Source organism: Cetorhinus maximus, chromosome 10, assembly GCF_964194155.1.
Source record: "Cetorhinus maximus chromosome 10, sCetMax3.hap1.1, whole genome shotgun sequence".
NCBI lineage: Eukaryota > Metazoa > Chordata > Chondrichthyes > Lamniformes > Cetorhinidae > Cetorhinus > Cetorhinus maximus.
The window spans coordinates 5,666,604-5,686,842 of record NC_135888.1 but is presented as its reverse complement, the minus strand read 5'-3'; the positions used below and the strand labels follow the sequence as shown (position 1 = coordinate 5,686,842).

The window sequence follows — 20,239 nt, the reverse complement described above, 5'->3', positions numbered from 1 at the left end:
TGCATCTCTTAAAGTGAGGTTACATTCCACTGTGTTCGTTTTGTTTGTGAGCTGCTAGACTAAGAAACTTCTCAAATGTAGAAACCAGGTGCCAAGGTTCTCAGAAGCATCCCTGGAAGTGTTTCTAGAAGAGAAATGACTCCTGTTCCCCAGCAATGCCAGGAAGGTTGTCAAATACACAATTAACTACGCATGGAGAGAGATTGCAGAAGTTGTCAGCACTAGGAGTGTCACCCACAGGTCTTACAGTGCAGGATGCACTTCAGGTACCTCACTTGAGTGGCTAAGTGAGTACTGCTATTCATTCATCTCTCACTAGAACACATGTCAGTGGTTCTTCACTCACACGCTAGCATTCTGGACAATCCCCTTACCTTCATCACTTCCTTCACCACCTTGCCCAAGGCCATACCTGTACCAGCTGTCATTCACCCTACAAATATTCAACCATCACTCCCTTGTCCCCTTCACAGCAGCAGCATTCCCCTCCCAGTGCAGCCTTTGCAGAATCCACCCTTCCTTCACACTCCAGACGCTTACTTCCCTTTCAGTGGCTCTTCATCCAGCTTGCATTGTTTCTCTCTCCTCACTCTCAACATACACACAAGCAGCATGCGCCCCACATATCTGCGCTCTCCTTTTCAGTAACTACACACTAACTCTCTGCAGGAAGAAAGCGCAAAATGATTGTCAAAGAAGCAGAATTGGGAGAGGACCAGCTAATCAATGGCAATGGCCTTCCAAAACTGTGTGTATCAGGTAGTTTCAGGTTGGGAGCCCTCACTGAACAGAGTCCCCTGCAATTCTCCTTCATTCGGAACAAAAACGAGGAGAGATGTTTAAAGGGTGACCGAGCTGATATCATATGTGTTACTCTATTGTCTTAAATCAAAATAACCCCCATTAAATTTTTGTTCACACAGATACCTTACCGTTTACCTTTGTCAATCCTAGTTTAACAATAAGGCCCAACAAATTTCCTGATTACTCAATTCCCCAACAAACATACTTCCAGACCAACTTATTTTTCTGGTCCCCCCACTTTACCTTCCAGTTATTTGGCACAAGCCTAATTGCAATGTCCCACTTCACAAACCCGCAGAAATCCTTCCTTCTCATCGTAAAACGTGGAGACTAAATGCCATCTTACTGTTATGTTGACATATTTGGAAAATAACTTCTATTTTGGAGATTAAACACTCCCAGTATAGAGGATTCCTTGTTGTTCGATTATGGCAACGAGTAGCTGAGACTTACAGAACAGGGAGATCTTTGTTCTGCATTAAGTTAACTGATCTCATCTGGAATGGTGGTGAGGACCTTACAATTTGCCCTCAGAAAGGGCAGAGAAAAACATCAGCTAGCTTTCCTACTTCTGATGGCTATCCAAGGGTCCCATCTGGAAGCGAGTGAATCAATTAGAATGCCTCTGTAGTTGAATAGCCTACTGCCATTCACGGTCCAGATTCACAACTGAAGAATAGCGACTCTCCCAAGGTATTAAAATGCAATCAACATCTGTAAAACAAACTTGATGGCTTCAGAAGTGGAGAAAGGGAAGGCAAAACAATTGCTGATAAAGCTACAAAAACCATATGGGAGACTGTCAAGGTTATCTTGCAAAGGCGAATTTTGGATAGTATTTCTTAAAAGGACAATTAATTATTCAACAAAGAGAACTTGAATCCTAAGCATAAATGCCTGAAAAAAGTACCATCACCAGTTTAAAAAAGCACAATGGGTTCAAGTACAGACCTTTCTGGATATTCTATTGACTTTCAGAAGTAGCAAGTGTACTCAAACTCACAAAAGGCAAGTTTTATGTAAAAGAGAACCGACTGAGGTCTATACAAGCATAGGCAATGCAGTAACAAATTTGATCACTACCCAAATCTACCTGGCTGCTGGTCTATGTCCATGGTTCACACTTTTATTTGCAAAGAATTTCAACAGTTTTTATAGCTCATTATTTTCAGCCTCTTGTTTGTATCAAACAAAACTCACGAGAGCTAAAAACTATTGATAACTACTTTCCAAAGGCCTGTTTTGAATGGTGGCTGTCTTCAATAATAATTCCCATGTGAATCTCGAGGTAACAAAAGCATGAATGAAGTTTCAGAAGCTGTTGGACTGAGGCTGGATCGGAAATGCATGGAAATGGGAGTAAGTGTTTATGATGGAGAGGACCTGTTAAGCTCTGGGTCAGATAGAATGCCGAGGTTGTGAACAGTCTGGAGCAGCCTCAGGCAGTAAGTCCAGTGGCTGGGTAACAGAGTATGGGATGGGGCTTAAGGACAGTGACTTCAGTCTTCCCAACGTTTACTTGGAGGAATTTTGGTTCATGCAGGGTTGGATGCCAGACAAGCAGTTTGACAATACAGACGGTAGGTATGGAGGGGTGAAGAGAGATGATGGTGAGCTGGAGGAGGGTGTCACCAGCTTCCAGGTGGACCTTATGTTTTCAGATGATGTTGCTGAAAGACAGCATGCAGATCAGAATAGATGTTCTGGGGACTCCAGAGGTAGTGGGAAGGGAGGACACTGCAGAAGAATTTCTGGCAATGGCTGGATAGCAATATCTATGGGTCTGACTGCAAAGGCAATTTCACTTAGTTGGACAATGGAGGAGAGGTATTAGAGGAGGATAGTGTGCTCAGCCATATCAAAGGCTCCAGACAGGCCGAGAAGGATTAGCAGGGGTAGTACCCCATGATTGTTGTCGTATAGGATGCCATCTGCGACTAAGAAAGTTATGCGTCCAAATCAATGAGCCTGAAGGTACAAGAGGCTAGCTCTGCGTCAGGCTGAGCCCCTGCTTTCTGTCAAATACCTTGAATGCGTTGAGGGTTATGGCTATGACTCCACTTTCCCTTGAACAAAGTATTGCTTTTCTCATCCAGGACACCAAATGTGACAGACAGACAGACCAATTCGATCTGAAGCCACAATAGCACATCAGACAGCAGGTTTTTTTGCTTAAGATGTTGTCAATTTGGCATGCCTGACAGGTGTGCAGCCAGCATCAGCTAATTTTGATTCCCTTTTGTGAAATGTCTCCATTTTTATAATGTCATGGCCCCCATGAGGAGAGGTAAAATGGACTCCCCCTGACTCTTCTCCTGCTCACCTGGCTTAAGCCCTTTTGAATTCAAATGGTTGTCCCTCAGCTACTTTGCCCCTCATGGAGTCTATCCAGATCTGTTTTACTTCTACTGGCCTAGCTTCAGCCTCCTTAAATCCAAGTGCCTCTTCCCTCGCCGCTCCAACTCTCAAGGGTTCCCTTGCTCCCTGAAGGACTTCCGAGCTTTTTGTGGTCCCCTGTACTTTGGCAACTTCTGTTCTGTCGCCCCTGTCGGACTTCCGAACCTCTATTGGTTCCCTGTCCTTTGGCAGCCTCCTGGTTCTATTGCCCCCTGTAGGACTTCCAAGCCTGTCTGGACTATCCCTGACCTTTTGGGAGTACTATTCTCCAGCCTGCCTTGGGTGTCTTTACCTCCCTACGCTGTTCATGTAGTCTCATCTCCCTTTCTTGCTGTCTTCTTTGGAAAACCTCCTCTCTCCCTCTCTATTCTCTCTCCCTTTCCAATGCTTGGATTTCTGACTCTATTTGTCTCAGTTCTGGCTGTATTTCTGCTGGTCTACCTTTTCTCCTTTACTTCTGTCTCAGATTTGCAGCCTAACTCTCTGGCTACAAACTTTAACATTTCAAATCTCCTGGCTTTCGGGTGAAACTCTAACTCCAATTCCTTAGCTACACTTTTTAACTCCTCGAGGGCAGAACCTTTAAATCCCCAGAAGTAATTTCCACCAGTTCCAGAAAGGCACTGGCAGCAAGGGTGGACGTTTGGTCAGTACAGTAAGCGCTGTAGTAACACAAGAAAACCTGGGCTGGCCTTTTAAAATTTAGGGATGAATTTAGTTTCCACTTTCAATTTCTCTCAGGGGGCGGGATTTTACCGCAGCCGGATTTAACGTTCCCGCCGAAATCAATGGGGTTTAGAACGTCTCGTTGCATTTTACAGCCCTGTCATGGTGGGGTCAGGACCTTCAAATTCCAGCCACAGTCTATGGATTCAAATTGTTTCGATTGGCTCTGGACTCGATTCCGGATGTTAGCGCCCGGATTTCTGTTCCTCCGTGTGAGGAGGGTTAAAACGTGACTCCCCCTGTGATACCGCCCCCAACCCTGACCATAACAGGGGGGCAGTGTTTTCCCGTTGCTGTGCGGCGTGTAAAATGACACGCCAGCGTCGCCACGTCACCCCGCGCCATGGCGATATTTCGGTGGGCGGGCACGTGATGCTCTCCGATGCGCGCCCGTCATTAATTAACGGGCCACTTAGGGCCCTCGAGGCACCAATTGATAGCGATTTTTCGGCGCCCGTGCAATCTTCGGGTCGGCGCATGGGCGCAACGGGCAGGTGGGTAGGAGACATTTGTATAAACCTCAGCCATGGGCAGGATAAGAGGGATCAGCGGGGTCGCGAATGTGCTCAGTCAGATATTTAATTTGGAAAGTTACTGATACTTGCCTGTGTGAGCAGAAATACTTCAAAACTCACACCAGCTGCTTGGACAGGACTCACAACCTTCAGGTCAGCACTCTGCAGTGAAGATCCTTTTTCGGGCCTGTAGGTTTCAGGAAGCCTTCCCTTAGCCTGGGAATGGGAGTTGTGATCTCCACTGGAGGCACCTCCTCTGAGGAGGAAGGGAGGGCCAGAAGGGGGAGGAGGCCAGGAGTCCACATTCAGTCTCCAGGGGAGCCACCTTTGGGAGGAGAGGTGCAGGCACAAGGGGCGCAGGGTCAAGTGGTAGACCAAGGTGGAAGGGGCCGCAGAAGATGCCACTATCCTGCTGCCAGGGTTTACAGGCAGCGAAGCAGCTACCTCAATATGTCTGAGGTGCAGTGCTGAAGGAGGCTCCGACTCTCAAGGGAGACAGTCACCTCCATCTGTCAGGTGATTGGCCCTGAGATCTCTGCTAACTGTGTGGGTGGACACCCCATGCCAGCGGCTCTGAAGGTCACAGCTGCCCTCAACTCCTATGCCTCTGGCTCCTTCCAGAGGTCGGTGGGTGATCTTTGTGGTGTCTCCCAATCAGCTGTCCACACTTGTGTCAAGCAGGTTACAGACGCTCTGTTCAGACGGGCATTGACCTTCATCCACTACCGTTGGGACCAGGCAAGCCAGACAGAGCGAGCCAGAGGCTTCACGGCCATTGCTGGCTTCCCCCGTGTCCAGGGTGCTATAGACTGTACACATGTGGCCATCAAGGCACCAGCAGGTGAACCCAGTGCCTTCATCAACAGGAAGGGCTTCCACTCCATGAAAGTGCAGATAGTGTGTGATCACAGGATGCTGATTCTACAAGTCTGTGCAAGGTACCCAGGCAGCTCCCACACCTACATCCTCAGACACTCCCAGGTGCCGGGGCTCTTCAGTGCTCCAGCCCGGCTGGATGGTTGGCTGCTGGGTGACAAGGGCTATCCCCTCAGAAGGTGGTTCATGACGCCTCTCCGCCATCCAAGAACAGAAGCTGAGCAGCGGTACATTAGGAGCCAGGGCACCACAAGGGCTGTGGTGGAGAGAACCATTGGTCTTCTCAAGATGCGCTTCTGATGCCTGGACCTGGCACATTCCAGTACCCCCCAGATCGTGTGTCACTGATAGTGGTTGCATGCTGCGCTCTCCACAATCTTGCGCTGGAAAGGGGGGACGCTGTGGATGATGAAGATGTAGACGCAGTGTCTGCGGCTGCACACGATGAGTCCAGCAGTGAGTCCGAGGATGAGCACCCACAGGGAAATGCTGAGGGGGTAGATGCTGACCCGGGCATACTCCAGGGAGGCAGGGACACCCGGGAGGCTTTAATCCAACAAACCTTCAGCTAGAACAACACACATGGACCTCCAGGACAAGCCTGGGCTGCAGACTCCATACTCGATACCGGAGTACTAAATCTGCCTGGATAGGAACATTAACTAAGGGCCTTGTCAATAAAGCTCAATGTGATACAACTCACTCATAACATCATGGGTAACCATCCACCTGCAGAGGAAAAGAGGCTCCCTCAGCTATGGTCAATGCCTAAATTTAATGATATAACAAAATGAACTTAAGGAAACAAAATGTCAAAGGTGTTAAACACCACACCAACTAATCATGACCTCAACTCGGGGCAACACAAAAAGCACCAGTGAGAAACCCCTGGTGTGCCTAAGGTGCCTTATCTTTACATTTCCGGGTGCGCCGTCTTGGTGCTGCCCCCTCGCCGACACTGGCATCTGAGCCAGCCTGCTCTCTCTGCTGTCCTGTTGGCCTCAATGACCTTGGCGGCCGTCCTCTGGCCCGTGGAGCCTGCGCTGGCCCCGCCTGGGAGGGAGCTGCCAGTTCCACAGCTGGCACCTCCCCAGTCATCGCAGCCTCATTGGATGCAATGGTCACTGGCAGAGGGGCGGAGGAGCTGCTGCCCTCATCCGGAGTGCCCTGAGAGGAGCCCACAGAGACGTCAGGCAGCTGCTGCGCCAACGTGAGGTCGCTTCGGACCTCCCTGCTCACCTTGGATAGATGGGCACCGAGCTGGGGAACTCGGTGCCCAGACTATCTCCCACACTGGCACGGACCAGCTGAGGTCAATGCCGATGTGAGGGCTTGGTGGTCCGAGCGCATCCCCAGGAAGCCCTGATTGGTCTCCTGCAGGATCCTCTCCACAAGAGTCACCACCCTCGCCATGGAGGACGCATGGCGCTCGGACATGAGGCTTATTGCTCCGGCGATAGTGCGGGTAGACTCCTCCACCACGTAGACCAAGCCAAGCACAGCCTCATGTATCTCCATCAGATGCTCCCGCACACCCTGCTGGACTCCCAGCGTTTGCTGCCTCACGGACGACTCCAGCGGCACATCATCAGCCACCAAATGAGCATGTGCCTGGTCCCCTGCAGTCCTCTGACTGTTGGAGCCATGGGCACTCTCTGTCTCTGGCAGCTCCTCCAGCGACTGTGAAGTGCCCTCACCGCTGTGCCCAGGGACACTAGCTGATGATCTAATTCCCACCGAGATGCTAGTATCTGCGCTGGTGCCTGCCTGGCAGAGATGGTGTGACGCTGGTGAGACTTCAGGACCCTCAGGTGTAAGAGGGGGTCTCTGCTGCTCCTCCTCCCGGCCCTGCTCCGCTGATGCTGAAAGGAAGAACAAGGACATTGGATCAGTTAACGTGGAGACAATGTCAATGTGTGTCCCTGTCCCCCGGATCATTATGCCCTCATCCTTCCATAAGCAATGGTCAAGCCATGTTGCAAACTTCAATCACTGAACATTCAGCACTGCCATGGCTGTTGGGAGAACAATGGTGACCACAGTGCTGGACAAACATACCTACCTATGACACCCCAGGCTCACTGACACTGGTGGACCTGGGCAAATGATGCCTCTCCAGATCTAGGGCCTCCTGCTCGAACCAACTAAGCATTGACACCTGGCCCTGCCCTCCGCCAGTCCTCATCCGCTTGGAGGCATTATATACATTCCTCTCCTGGAAAGGAGAGAAGAGCATTGATTAGTGGTACTTGTACCTGGATTCTCTTCACGGCCGTCCCATCCCAACCAGAGTGGGACATTGCAGGGCTCCAGTGCCTCCTCACCCCACTGCTGCCGAACACTCACACAAAGAGGCCAGGTCTGTCCCCCCACCACCCCCCCCACCACCCCCCAACCCCCCTTGGCCAAATGCTGCCTACATCACATTTGGCACCACACGATCTAACCTTCCATAACAAGGAGGTACAAGCACGTGGAGCTCAGAGGGCAGCAGATCGATCGGTGCCAACGCCACCTTGAAGCTCCCCTCCCAGCATCTCATCACCCTGACTTTGACATGTCCTGGAGTTCCAGCTCTGTGCCCAGGTGCAGCTCCTCCAGGTTGCCCCCAAAACAGTCGTGTGGGTCTCAGTGTACCACATGCTGCGGGGGCAGAACCCATCTCATCACCACCCTCTCAGGGTGACCTCGGCATGGGCAATATCTGCTGACCCACCCAGTGAAGGACACATGTCATCAATGATTCAATGCAGTCACTACTTGGGGACTTGGGGGGTGGGGGGTGCGGGGGAGTGGGGGGGGGAGGGGGGTGAGGGAGGTGGCAGCCAGGGGGGGAAAGCCTACCAGCTGGGTTAAGTGACCAGTGCCAACATGGTGCTCACCCTTCCCGAGCGCAAGAGGTGGTTGAATCACTTGCGACGCTGGATCCAGGTGCACCGCACCATGTCGCGGGAGCTCACCACCCCCACCACCTCCTCCCAGGCACGTTCGGAACGAGGACCTCCCATCGTGCTGCCACCTCCACGAGGAAGGCAACAAGGCAATCGTCTGAGAAATGAGGGGCACAGTGACCCCCTGTCCTACCCTCCTGCCCGGCCTGCTCACCAGCAGCGCTCTGGGGAGACCTCCCACTGGCCGGGATTCACAGCCTTGGAAAAGCTGCAGGAGCGTTTTAAAACAGGCCGCCCGGGTCACCATTGGACCCGGCGGTCACTGCAGTCCCATTGCCGCCCGCCCACTCCCGCTGTCCTCGGGGAGTTGTGTTTCACACTGGGTGGGCCTTAATTAGCCCACCCGCGTCCGCGCCCACTCCCACATGGCCCGCCCGACAGGCAGAAAATTATGCCCAGGGTTTTCTTGTGAAGTTAGAAAGGTTAAGTAATTTTCTCAGTGTCTGTGTTTAATCATTTACGTACTGATTGCAATGAGTCTGACAGGCTTTCTTGAGGTTCAGAACAAAAAAGAACTCATTTTTATTGAGTTAAAATCCCATCCAGGTAAAGACAGCCAGATATTTAAAAAGTTAAACCTGTGCTTCTCGAACTTTCATGACCCACATTCACACACACACACACACACACACACACACACACACAAGCATGCAAAATGTACAAGTTGTACTGTAGGTAGTTACTTTCTTAGTCAAGTTAATGTTCAATGCTGAAAGGTAAAAAGGTCTGAGTGTTCACTGTTTATGAGTCCTTAGCTGGTCGCTGTGGCAGAAATTTTCCCAAGTTCCTTTAGATTCCAGCGGTTGAGTTGAAGCCTGTGTAACTGCAATTTCCAGAGACAATTTAATTTTAATCTGTAATCTGTCTCTTCCAAAAGTCAATGTGTTTTGCTCCCGAGGTTCCTTCCGATGGAAAATTCACTATCTCTGTGCTGGATTTTTAAATGGTAAGAGATAGGGTCCCAACTTGGGAAAGGAGAGAAGGGAGCTCCTTACTGCTGCGTTGGGTTCCCCAGACTACAGACCACTTCTGTCTTTAGCAGCTTGTATTAAAGAGATTTCAAAATGGTTACTTCAATCACATGACCTCTCGCTCCCCATAATGATTATAGAAGGCGTTTGTCTGATGTCTGAACCAACAGTTACTTTTATTTTATGGCCAGGGTGGTCAGATTCTGTAATGTCCTAGCCATTAACCTGCTGAGTGTATCATTATCCATCTTGATGAGATACAGAAGTCTGTTCTAGCAGACTTTCAGAACTCCAGAGGTGAGGTGAAAGTGACTGCCCTTGACATCAAGGCAGCACTTGATTGAGTTTGGCATCAAGGAGCCCTAGCAAAACTGGAGTCAATGGGAATCAGGTTGGAGACATACATAGCACAAAGGTTGTGGCTGTTGGAGGTCAATCATCTCAGCTCCAGGACATCACTGCAGAAGTTCCTCAGGGTAGTGTCCTAAACCCAACCATCTTCAGCTGCTTCATCAATGACCTTCCATCCATCATAACGTCAGAAGTGGGGATGTTTGCTGATGATTGCACAATGTTCAGCATCATTCACAGCTCCTCAGATATTGAAGCAGTCCATGTCCAAATGCAGCAAGACCTGGACAATATCCAGGCTTGGGCTGACAAGTGGCAAGTAACATTCACACCACACAATTGCCAGGCAATGACCATCTCCAAAAAGAAATGCCCCTTGACATTCAATGGCATTGCCATCGCTGAATCCCCCACTATCAACATCCTGGGGGTTACCATTGACCAAAAACCGATTTGGACAAGCCATATAAATACTGTGGCTATAACAGCAGATCAAGGACTAAGAATCCTGCAGTGGGTAACTCAACTCCTGACTCCCCAAAGCCTGTCCACCATCTACAAGGCACAAGTCAAGAATATGAAGGAATACTCTCTACTTGCCTGGATGTGTGCAGCTCCAACACCACTCAAGAAGCTTGATACCACACAGGACAAAACAGCCCACTTGATTGGCACCCAATCCACAATCATTCACTCCCTCCACCATTGACGCACAGTAGCAGCAGTCTGTACCATTTACAAGATGCACTGCAGAAACTCACCAAGACTCCTAAGACAGCACCTTCCAAACCCACGACCGCTACCATCTAGGACAAGGACAGCGGATACATGGGAACACCACCACCTGGAAGATCCCCTCCAAGCCACTCACCTTTGTGACCTGGAAATATATTGCAGTTCTTTCAGTGTTGCTGGGTCAAAACCTTGGAACTCCCTTCCTAACATCACTGTGGGTGTACCTACACCACATGGATTGCAGCGGTTCAAGAAGGCAGCTCACCACCACCTTCTCAAATGCAATTAGGGATGGGCAATAAATGCTGGCCCAGCCAGCGAAGCCCACATCCCCTGAATGAATGAAAGAAGACTTTCGGCCTCCACCGGAGACATAGTCCTATGGAAATGTAGATGTTAGGTCCAGGACATTTTTCAATAGTTCTTGACATCCTCAGATGTGAAATTGCATGAGGGCGTCTGGTCATGTCTGAGTTGTAATTGACATTGGGACGGCCAGAAAATGGTCACTGACAATACCAGATGTCAAGTGATTTGTAATAAAAATAGAAAATGCTGGGAAAACTCAGCAGGTCTGACGGCATCTGTGGAGAGAGAAGCAGAGTTAACGTTTCAAGTCCGCATGACTCTTCTTCAGAGCTCTGAAGAAGGCGTGCTGACTCAAAACGTTAACTCTATTTCTCTCTCCACAGATGCTGTCAGACCTGCTGAGTTTTCCCAGCATTTTGTTTTTATTTCATATTTCCAGCATCCGCAGTATTTGACTTTTTACTTTAGTCAAGTGATTTGTGGCAGCCATCTTTAGTCAGTGTCCAATCTTACTTTTTAAAAAGTCATTTTTAAATGTTCAGTATATGTTTGGTCAGCCAGTGAAATTACAGATTGATATCACTCATGCACAAGTCACATCATCATGACAATGTGATTTTATTTTGAAAGTATTTTGATTTTACTAACAGCAAATATAAAGTATGTGGTATCATAAAGGAGTTGTTTGCCTAGATTTTCTGATATGTGGGGAGTTTCTTCCCACATGGCATGAAATTGGGTCTATACTGACGTTAGGAGTAAAAATAACCAATATGTTATCTCTGTGGAAAGCTCACTGACCTGCTCTGTGATTCGTTAGAATTTGCTATGGCACCCAATTTTCCAACGTCTGTTTATTACAATAATTTCCAAGTCTCAATTACAATCTGGATGAGTGCAGGGAACACACTAATCACTGAAGTTGAAAATTGTCTTTAAATAAAATCTAAATGGACTGGCACAATAGGATGCCAAAAATTGACTTTAGAAAGGCTCAAAAGGTTTGTCCACTCATTAGCAATCTTCGCCAAGGCTGATGAAGTAGGGTATTAAGCAGTGATAAACAAAACTAAAGGAAAAGGGAAAAAAGTACAAGCATGAGTCTGAAAGCAAGAAATAGGGCAACCCAATACCTGAACCCCTTGGTTGCTGAAGTGCAGATGGTGTTAATGATTAGTGACATCGGATATGCCAGCCCTATGCTGCATGATAGTTTTAGGTGCAGTAGAAGATGACATGGCTCTGTTTGGCCCTATGAACACTAGGGTCATGTGAAGAGAATTGATGTTAAGTAGGTGTGCCAGGATCTATACATATGGACCTTGGCATACACTAATTGCCTGCCAAAGGAAGGTAGGTTCTTTTCTATCTGCAGGAACGGGTGCGCAGGCGCAGAGTCTGAATGTAGCAAGGCCTGGGCAACATTCAGGCCTGGGCTGATAACTGGCAAGTAACAAGTACTAGGCAATGACCATCTCCAACAAGAGAGAATCTAACCATTTCCCCCTGACATTCAATGTCATTACCATTGCTGAATCCTCCACCATTAACATCCTGGGATCACTATTGACCAGAAACTTAACTGGACCAGCCACATAAATAATGTGACAATAAGAGGTCAGAGGCTGGAAATTCTGTGGCAAGTAACTCACTTCCTGACTGGCCAGAAGCTTGTTCACCATCTCTAAGGCACATGTCAGGCCCATGTACAGAATGCTCTCCACTTGCCTGGACCAGTGCAGCTCCAACAGCACGCAAAGCCCCAATCTTGGCCATCCAAGCGAAAGTGGCCTATTAGATTAGCACCCCATTCAACACCTTAAACATTCACTCCCTCCACCATCATTGCACAGTGAAAGTAGCGCATACCATCTACATGATGTACTGTAGCAATTCGCCAATGCTCCTTTGACAGTACCTTCCAAACCTATGACCTCTACCATGTAGAAGAACAAGGGCAGCAGCCACATGGGAACAGCATCACGTGCAAGTTTCCCACCAAGTCACCCACCATACTGGCTTGGAGCTACACCACCTTTCCTTCACTGTGGCTGGGATTGCCGCTCCAAGATCAGAGTCGGATTGCCGCTCCGCTTCTTGATCAGAGGATCCAGGGAGTGGTAGTTGGGGGAGTAGTCCAGGGGGGTGCTGTAGTCGGGGTGGGGTGGGTGGTCGGAGGAGGGGGTGGCTAGTTGTGGGGTGGAGGGCAATTGGGAGGGAAAGGGGTTGTCAGGAGACGGGTGCAGTTAGGGGGTTGGGGGGGCAGTCGACGGTGTAGGGGGCAGTCAGGGGTGGTGTAGATGGGGGTGGTGTGCAGTCGGGGTTGGGGGGGGTATAGTCAGGGGGAGGGGGTAGTCAGGGGAAGGTAGTTGGAGGTGGGGTAGTCGAGGCAGAGTGGGATGGTCGGTGGGGGGTAGTCAGGGGTTGGGGAGTGCAGTCCGGGGATCCGATGGGGGGGTGGGGTGGGGGAAGTTGGGGTTGCTGTGGGGGGTGGGGGGGGAGTGTGGGGTGAGTCCCGTGAGGGATTGGGGGGGTTGGGGGCTGGTTAGTACTAAAGTTACGCATCAGTTAGGAGTGGTTTTAATTCTTCTAACCTTTTCTGGATAACAATTACTTTAAGAACAATCCGAATTTGGGGATTTAAATCATAGTTTTGGGTGGTTCCCAGTGCAGGGCAATTGCCTAATGGAAGTGTGAACTTCCCTGGGAAGGTCCCTCAGCTCATCCCCCAGCGCATCCCCCAGGCATGGTGCCCCAGAACTCAGAGGTTAGGGGCCAACATCTTTTTCTTTGTGTGTCTCCCTGATTTGGGTTGTTCCTGGCTGTCGAATCTCAGTTCCCCTGTAGGCCATCACCATGACATTGCTCGGTCTCAGTACGCCTTTCTTCGGATAATCATTTTCTTCCAAATTTTCAGGAAAGATCTTCTGGTATAGTCTGAGTGAGATGACGTTACTCTGCGCTCCAGCTACAATCTTCACCTTCTGATTTATTGCTGTGGGCTTTTGTCTCACCCTCTTCCTGATCTGAATGGTTGTGTGAATTTCTTTTCTCTGGGAGCTGTCACATCCAGCTATTTAATGGCGTTGAGTGGTTCCTAGGTCTCTTCTGTTCTCAGGCTCACCGTCATTTTCCAGGGTGTGGATGTTTTGGTTCCTTTCCCTGTCCATTCACCCAGTTATTCTGGCTCTGGTGCCTCGTCTGCCACCTTCTATCTTTGTTCTGCACATCTTTACCCAGTGATTGGCCTTTCCACAATCTCTGCAGGTTGATCTGTGCGCGAGACATTTCCTTCCGTCTGTCAATTCATGTGGTCACCCACAGCTCCTGCACGTCTTTCTCTGTTTGTTGTACATTCTGTTGTTGCTACTACCCTGCATCAACCCTGCCACCTCTCTCTTGGCTCACTCAAGGTTAGCCACTCTGATACTCAGTGCCTTCATCTGCCTGTTTGTGGCTTCATGTGCTCTGGTACCATCTACAGCCTGCTATATTGCCAGCTTGTCCTTTCCGATTAGCGCTCACCCTACTTCAGGGTGCGCAGAACCCAAAATTAGTTGATCGGTCAGCCTTTCATCTGTGTTCTCAAACTTACACTTCCTGGCCGCATTTTTTAATCTTGTTAGAAAGTTACCAATCAGCTCACCTAATTCCTGTCTGAGGCTTTGAGCTTCATACTGTTGGATCCGATGATTCGATTTTGGCTGGAGATGGGTGCTGAATTTTTCAAAAATTTTGTCTGAGTCTTTGCTGTCCTCTTCAGTAAGCTCCCAGCTGTTAAATCAATTTAATCCTCTATCACCTGCCCACAGAAGGATATAGCTGACCCTCTCTTCATTGCTAGTGCCTCTGAATGTCAATCCACACTTGTGTTTAAGCTTCACAAATGCCTCTACAACATTACCAGCTTCCCAATTCATTGTGGGCTGCAACTGTGCCTTCGTTGCTGAGCCAGCCGACATTTCATTTCTCGTTTTGGACGACGCATTGGGCAGGATTTTACGCGTCGGTGAGTGGGGGTGGGGCCCGCTCGCCGACGGGTAAAATGACGCGCGGTGATCTCGGGCAGAACTCCCGACGTCACCGCGCCCCATTTAAATTTTCAGGTAGGCGGGGGCGCAGCAAAATCAGCTGTGCGCCCGCTGACCTGTCAATGGCCAATTGAGGACATTGACAGAGTCAATTAAGTAATTAAAGGACCTGCCCGTCCAACCTTAAGGTTGGCGGGCAAGCCAGGAGCCCCGGGGCGATTTAGAAAAAGTATGAAACCTCATCCACCGGCGGGATGAGGTTTTAAGTGGATTTTAAAAAATGTTAATAAAGTTTTTGTAAAAATTATGGACATGTCCCAACTCACGTGATAGTGTCACATGAGGGGACATGTTAGGGAAATTTTATTTTTCTATTTTTAGCTTTTTGACATTTAGGGCCGATCTCCCTGAGGCTGCACTTAGCCTCAGGGAGATGAGTGCGCTCTTTCGTGCGCATGCGCAAAAGAGCACACTCTTGATTTTGGGATTCCCCTGCCCACACAGGGAGCACATAGCCCACCCATAATTGGCATGCCCACGTGAAATGGCGCCGCGCCCCCTGGGGGCGCCGATTGGAAGCGCGCCTCTGTGCGCCCGCCCTTCAACTTCGTCCCCGACGGGGAGAAAATCCTGCCCATTAAGTTTCTCTTCTGGCACTAATGTGTGTCGATTTTCCAAATCAGCACTAAATTAATATCAAATACTTCAGAATTACTCACAGTCTTTTGCTGCCACCATACTGTGTTATTGTTGTCTTCTGTTTCTCAGATGTTGTTAATAATCACACTTTAAACTTAGAAAGATCAATAACTCTTTATGTTTAATTTTGCCATGCTGTCTGGTGCAAAGGAGGACTGGATTGAACTCATTCTGTACACATCACATAACTCCCTAGTGCAGCTATGAAACGTGGACCCCTGGAACACTTACACACATCAATTAACTCCTAGCTAATTAGTTCCTAGCTATTTACAGATAATACTATATATATAACACACTGGATATCTGAACATTGGAAATAGAGTGCAGGCTGATCTCACCCAAATAAGCATTTAAATGGTGTACCCTCTGTCTGAAATGGGCAATTCTAATGCTGACATTCTCTACTCCTGTGACTCCAAAAAGGATGGTTTACTTAAATTGCTGGGTGGCCCCTCATCCTTCCAACGGCTATCAACCTGGTTTAATCCGGCCTTTATTAAAATCCAATCAGGTTCCCATTGATGTCATGGGATCCCAATTTGCATTAATTTGTGAGATACTCATTGAGTCTGATGAGCACCTCATTTATTGCCAAAGCAGTGATGCTAAAATCCAAAAGTGGCAGGATGGAGAAGAAAATGGAGGCTATTGAAGTGACTTAAAAATCCCTCTTACATTTTGTCCCAGTTGAAGCAATTCAACCTGACACAAACTAGTTATGGCAAATGAATCTGATTCACTGCTTCAGTCGAAGAAATTGTCATCAATGGACCATAATTCTGGTGGGTTCTATAAAGGGTGAGTGATACACTCCACCAGACTATCGCTCAGGTGGAGAAGATGAAAATCTACCGATTTGGTACAGCCGTAATGGACCTTACAAAATGTGGCTGCAGCATCTCATTCCAGAGTCATTCTGTTAGCAAAATAACATTAGTTTGGTCTGATGGCCATTGTTGGATATCTATCTATTCCCTTCTAAGGCTAACATCCAATACTGGGGCCACATGGAGGAGTAAGCTTTACTGTTTATCTAACTGCAAGTGTTTGATGCTAAGAATGCGTATCCAAATAGGAAATCCAAATAGGAGATCCTTCACATTGATGAGCACAACATTCAGAAAATAAAGTCACTACAAATTAAATATCCATAACTGGGCATGTGTACACTGACCAAATTGAGGACAAGTCAATGGCTAAATGATAAAGCCAAAGGACGGGAGTGGCAAACATCTACCCTGACCTCAGTCCAGAAGGAAATATGTTACTCCTTTTGAAACTCACTGTTTAAATTTCTACAGTTAAATTAAAAATAACAATCATGTTTATTGTATTTTGTAAATAGCATCAGGAAAGGTATTGAAAATCTGAAAATCCACTGGAGTGGCATCACAGCACAAATGCTGGGACGTGCCAGTCCCAGACTCTGTTGCTGACCCCACCATGGTTTGCAGTGGGAGCACAGTTTGCCAAGGGGAGGTCTCTTTGCCCACCATTAGTGGGGCCTACACCATTGAGATCGCATATGGGGCAAAGTCCATTCCACAGTACCCCTGGCCATAGTTATGTCTAGAGTGTACCAGAGTGGAAACAGTGTTTGGGGACCATCATCTGTAAGGTAATATCAAGAGGAATACTAAACCCTAAGAGATTCCAAACCACCTGTAAGGCATATTGAACAACTGGCTTCATATAGACAGGGGACCTCCTGCATGTGTCTTGAACAACAAACATTAGAAGGAATAAAGCAATCTAGAAAAGGGAAAGCAAAGGCAGAATGAAAAAAGAATATTCATTTAATTTTCGTTTTAAATTTTAAAAAAGGAACTAAATTGCTCTAACATCAAAATAATATCAAACACATTAAAAAAGGGCTTGGAATTTGGGGGCACTTATTAATAGTTACTTTGAGGTGAAATTTGACTGGGGCAAATATCTTCCCTAATGTTATTTTTGCACTCCACCCAATTCTATTTTTCATTGGGATCAACTATAAAGGACATTGGGCAGAGTGCAAAATGAGTTTCTTATGCACTTATTAACCATTTTCCAACTCTGCCTGAAATTAATTTCATCTCCCATTGAATAGAACTGAATTTGCTCAGGTTACAATAGCAAACCTTAATCAAAGCTGTGATTATACTTAGTAAATTATAGATTCCATGAAAAATGTCTTTATTTAAAAACATTCATCCCAGATGCTGGTACATGTGCCACCATCACATTGCATGTACACATCACTACAGGAGTACACTGGATTTAGAATTCAGGGCTCATTGTGAGGTGCAGCAAAATGTAGTTCCTTCCACTACAGCAGGAAACCATTAGTGCTGTAAATTAGACATACCTGATACTCTGAATGCTGTCAGCTGAATCTCCTAAAAAAAAAAGAATTTGTACAATGAAACACAACCAAATGTAACAGAATATGTAATATTGTCACAGCATATCTTACACAGTATGACATAATTGGTCCTTAGTTCGGGTCTTCCCTGCATGTGGAAACATCTTCTCCACATCTATCCTATCAAAACTTGCACAATTTTGAGGACCTCTATCAGGTCACCCCCTCAGTCTTTGTTCCAGAGAAAGGAGCCCTAGCCTGTTCAATATTTGCTGATAGGTATAACCTTTAAGCTTGAGTGTCATTCTAGTATATCATTTTTTCACCTTCTTCAGTGTCTTTATATCATTTTTTAAAGATGGAGACCAGGACTGTTCGCAGTACTCCCAATGTAGCCCAACCACAATCATACATAACATTAACGTAGCTTCTCCACTTCTCAATTCTATCCCTTCAGAAAGGAATTCCAGAGGCTTTGTTGGCTTTTCATGGCTTCATCAACTTGCAGCACAACTTTTAATGAATTGTGTATGTGTTGTACCTCTAGATCCCTCTTTTTCTCCAGCCAATTTAGACACTTATTTTCCAAGGACCTTCTTATTCTTCCTATCAAAATGGACCATCTTACACTTACCTACATTGAAGTTAAAATATTCAATTCTATGGGTATCCCATCCAAAACATCACAAGCAAATTGCAAAATTTCAGAAAACAGAGTTTAATTTTTAATTAGTAATGTTGTTTGGAATAATGAACTGTTCTTAGTAGTGATGTGTACTGTAGGCACTGCGCACACCAACATATCAGGACTGCACTGGGAAAAGAGGGGTTTTGGAATAGATTCAATATAAGAGCATTTCAGCTCTGATTGAAATGTTTCACTTTCTCATTTTCTGTATCGCATCATTCAAGCATAGTTGTCTCCTTCTATACATCAATTCAACGTTTACAATGGATGTTGTGCACTTTCAAAGGTCTAACACATGTGATATGTCTTAAAAATGTGTTAATCTAAATTCATCTTGAAGAAGCCAGCTGCCTAACTGAAATCAAAAAGAGGTGGAAACAGCTCATGACAAAGGAAATATTTTAAACTAAGTTTATGTGATGTTAAATCTACACTAGTCACAGTGCTTCAGTACAACTGCCCATTGTTGCCAAGGTCACTGGAAATCATTTATATTCTTGCTTTACTTAGGTTGAAATTTTCTGGTGTGACAGTTTTATGTAATACATCAATTATGGTTATTTAAAAATAAATTAGTAATTCAATAATATTACCGAACAATGCTTTAAGATGAACTTCTTTGCCTGAATTATTTGCAACACAATAGTAATATGGATTTCACATTATTAGCAAAAGACTTCTTCAAACAAAGACAATCAGAAAAGATGAGGTGAGAACAAATACATTTTTAAGAACAAGTTGCTCTTACATTTGAAAAAAAAACATTCAAAAACACTGAACAGAAATGTAAAAAAAAGAACTCTGAGCTGAAGAAGGAGATTATTAGGATGATGACCAAAAAGTTGATTAAGTATGTGATTGATAAGAAGGGTTTTGAAGGAGGCCAGATAAGCAAAGAACTTGAGGAGTTTAGGAAGAATATTCCAGAACATGGGACCATAGGCAGTTGGAGACATGGCCACCAATGGTGGTATAATAGGAACGGGTTGGAGAGTTTGGAAGGGGGTATGGAGAAGGTTACAGTGATGGAAGCAGCAAGCTCTTGAAGGGATTGGCCGCAGAGTTTTTAATGAGTTGATTGTTTAGAGAGAGTGGAGAATTCACAGACGACCAAGGGCGTTGCAGTAGCTTGATCAGGATGTGAAGGATGGATGAGGGGTTCAGTTGCAGATAGGCTGAGGCAAGAGTGCTTCATATGTAAAAGTAAGTGGTCTCTGTGATGGAGAGGATATGGATTCAGAAACTCAGTTTGGGGTCGAATATGTTGCCAAAGTTTTAACAGTCTGGCTGGTCTGCTGTTGGCTGAGGGGGCAGATTAAATCATTCGAAGGGGTATGCATTTTATGGCAGGAACCGAAGACAATGGCTTTGATTTTCCAAATGTTAGCAGGAGAAAACGGCAATTCATTCAAGGTTGGATATCAGATAAAAACAGTCTGACACCACAGATCCTGTGGGGGTCCGAAGAGAGTTACTGGAGAGATGGAACTGGGGATCACCAGAATACATGTGGAAGACAATCTCATGAGGAAGAGGAGAAGGTCAATGATGGATCCAGAGATAACAGTGCAGGAGAGCAAAGGAATGCCATTTCTGGAGATCATCTGCCTAATTGGATGAGTAAGAATAAGATTTAGTAATTTGAGGGTAGTCTGATTAAGCTGCACAATGGGAAAGTGGCATTGGAGGAAAAAAGGTGTGTTTGACCATGTCAAAGGCTGCAGGGAGGTTGAGGATGGATGATGTTTGCTCTCCAGAATGGTCCTTGTGTAGTGTTTGCTTTTGGCAGAGGAACATGAGGATTGTTGGTGCTTGATTTGCTTGTCAGATTCTGTGGTG

General features: G+C 46.8%; 1 protein-coding gene across 1 annotated transcript in view; it reads right to left on the bottom strand.

Annotated features, from left to right (window-relative positions):
• adgrd2 (adhesion G protein-coupled receptor D2) overlaps nt 1-20,239 on the bottom strand; it is a 191,064-nt gene that overhangs the window by 6,135 nt on the left and 164,690 nt on the right. The window contains exon 25 of the mRNA XM_078551262.1: nt 17,716-17,746. Coding sequence (XP_078407388.1) covers nt 17,716-17,746 — 31 coding nt within the window. The remainder of the gene's footprint in view (nt 1-17,715; nt 17,747-20,239) is intronic.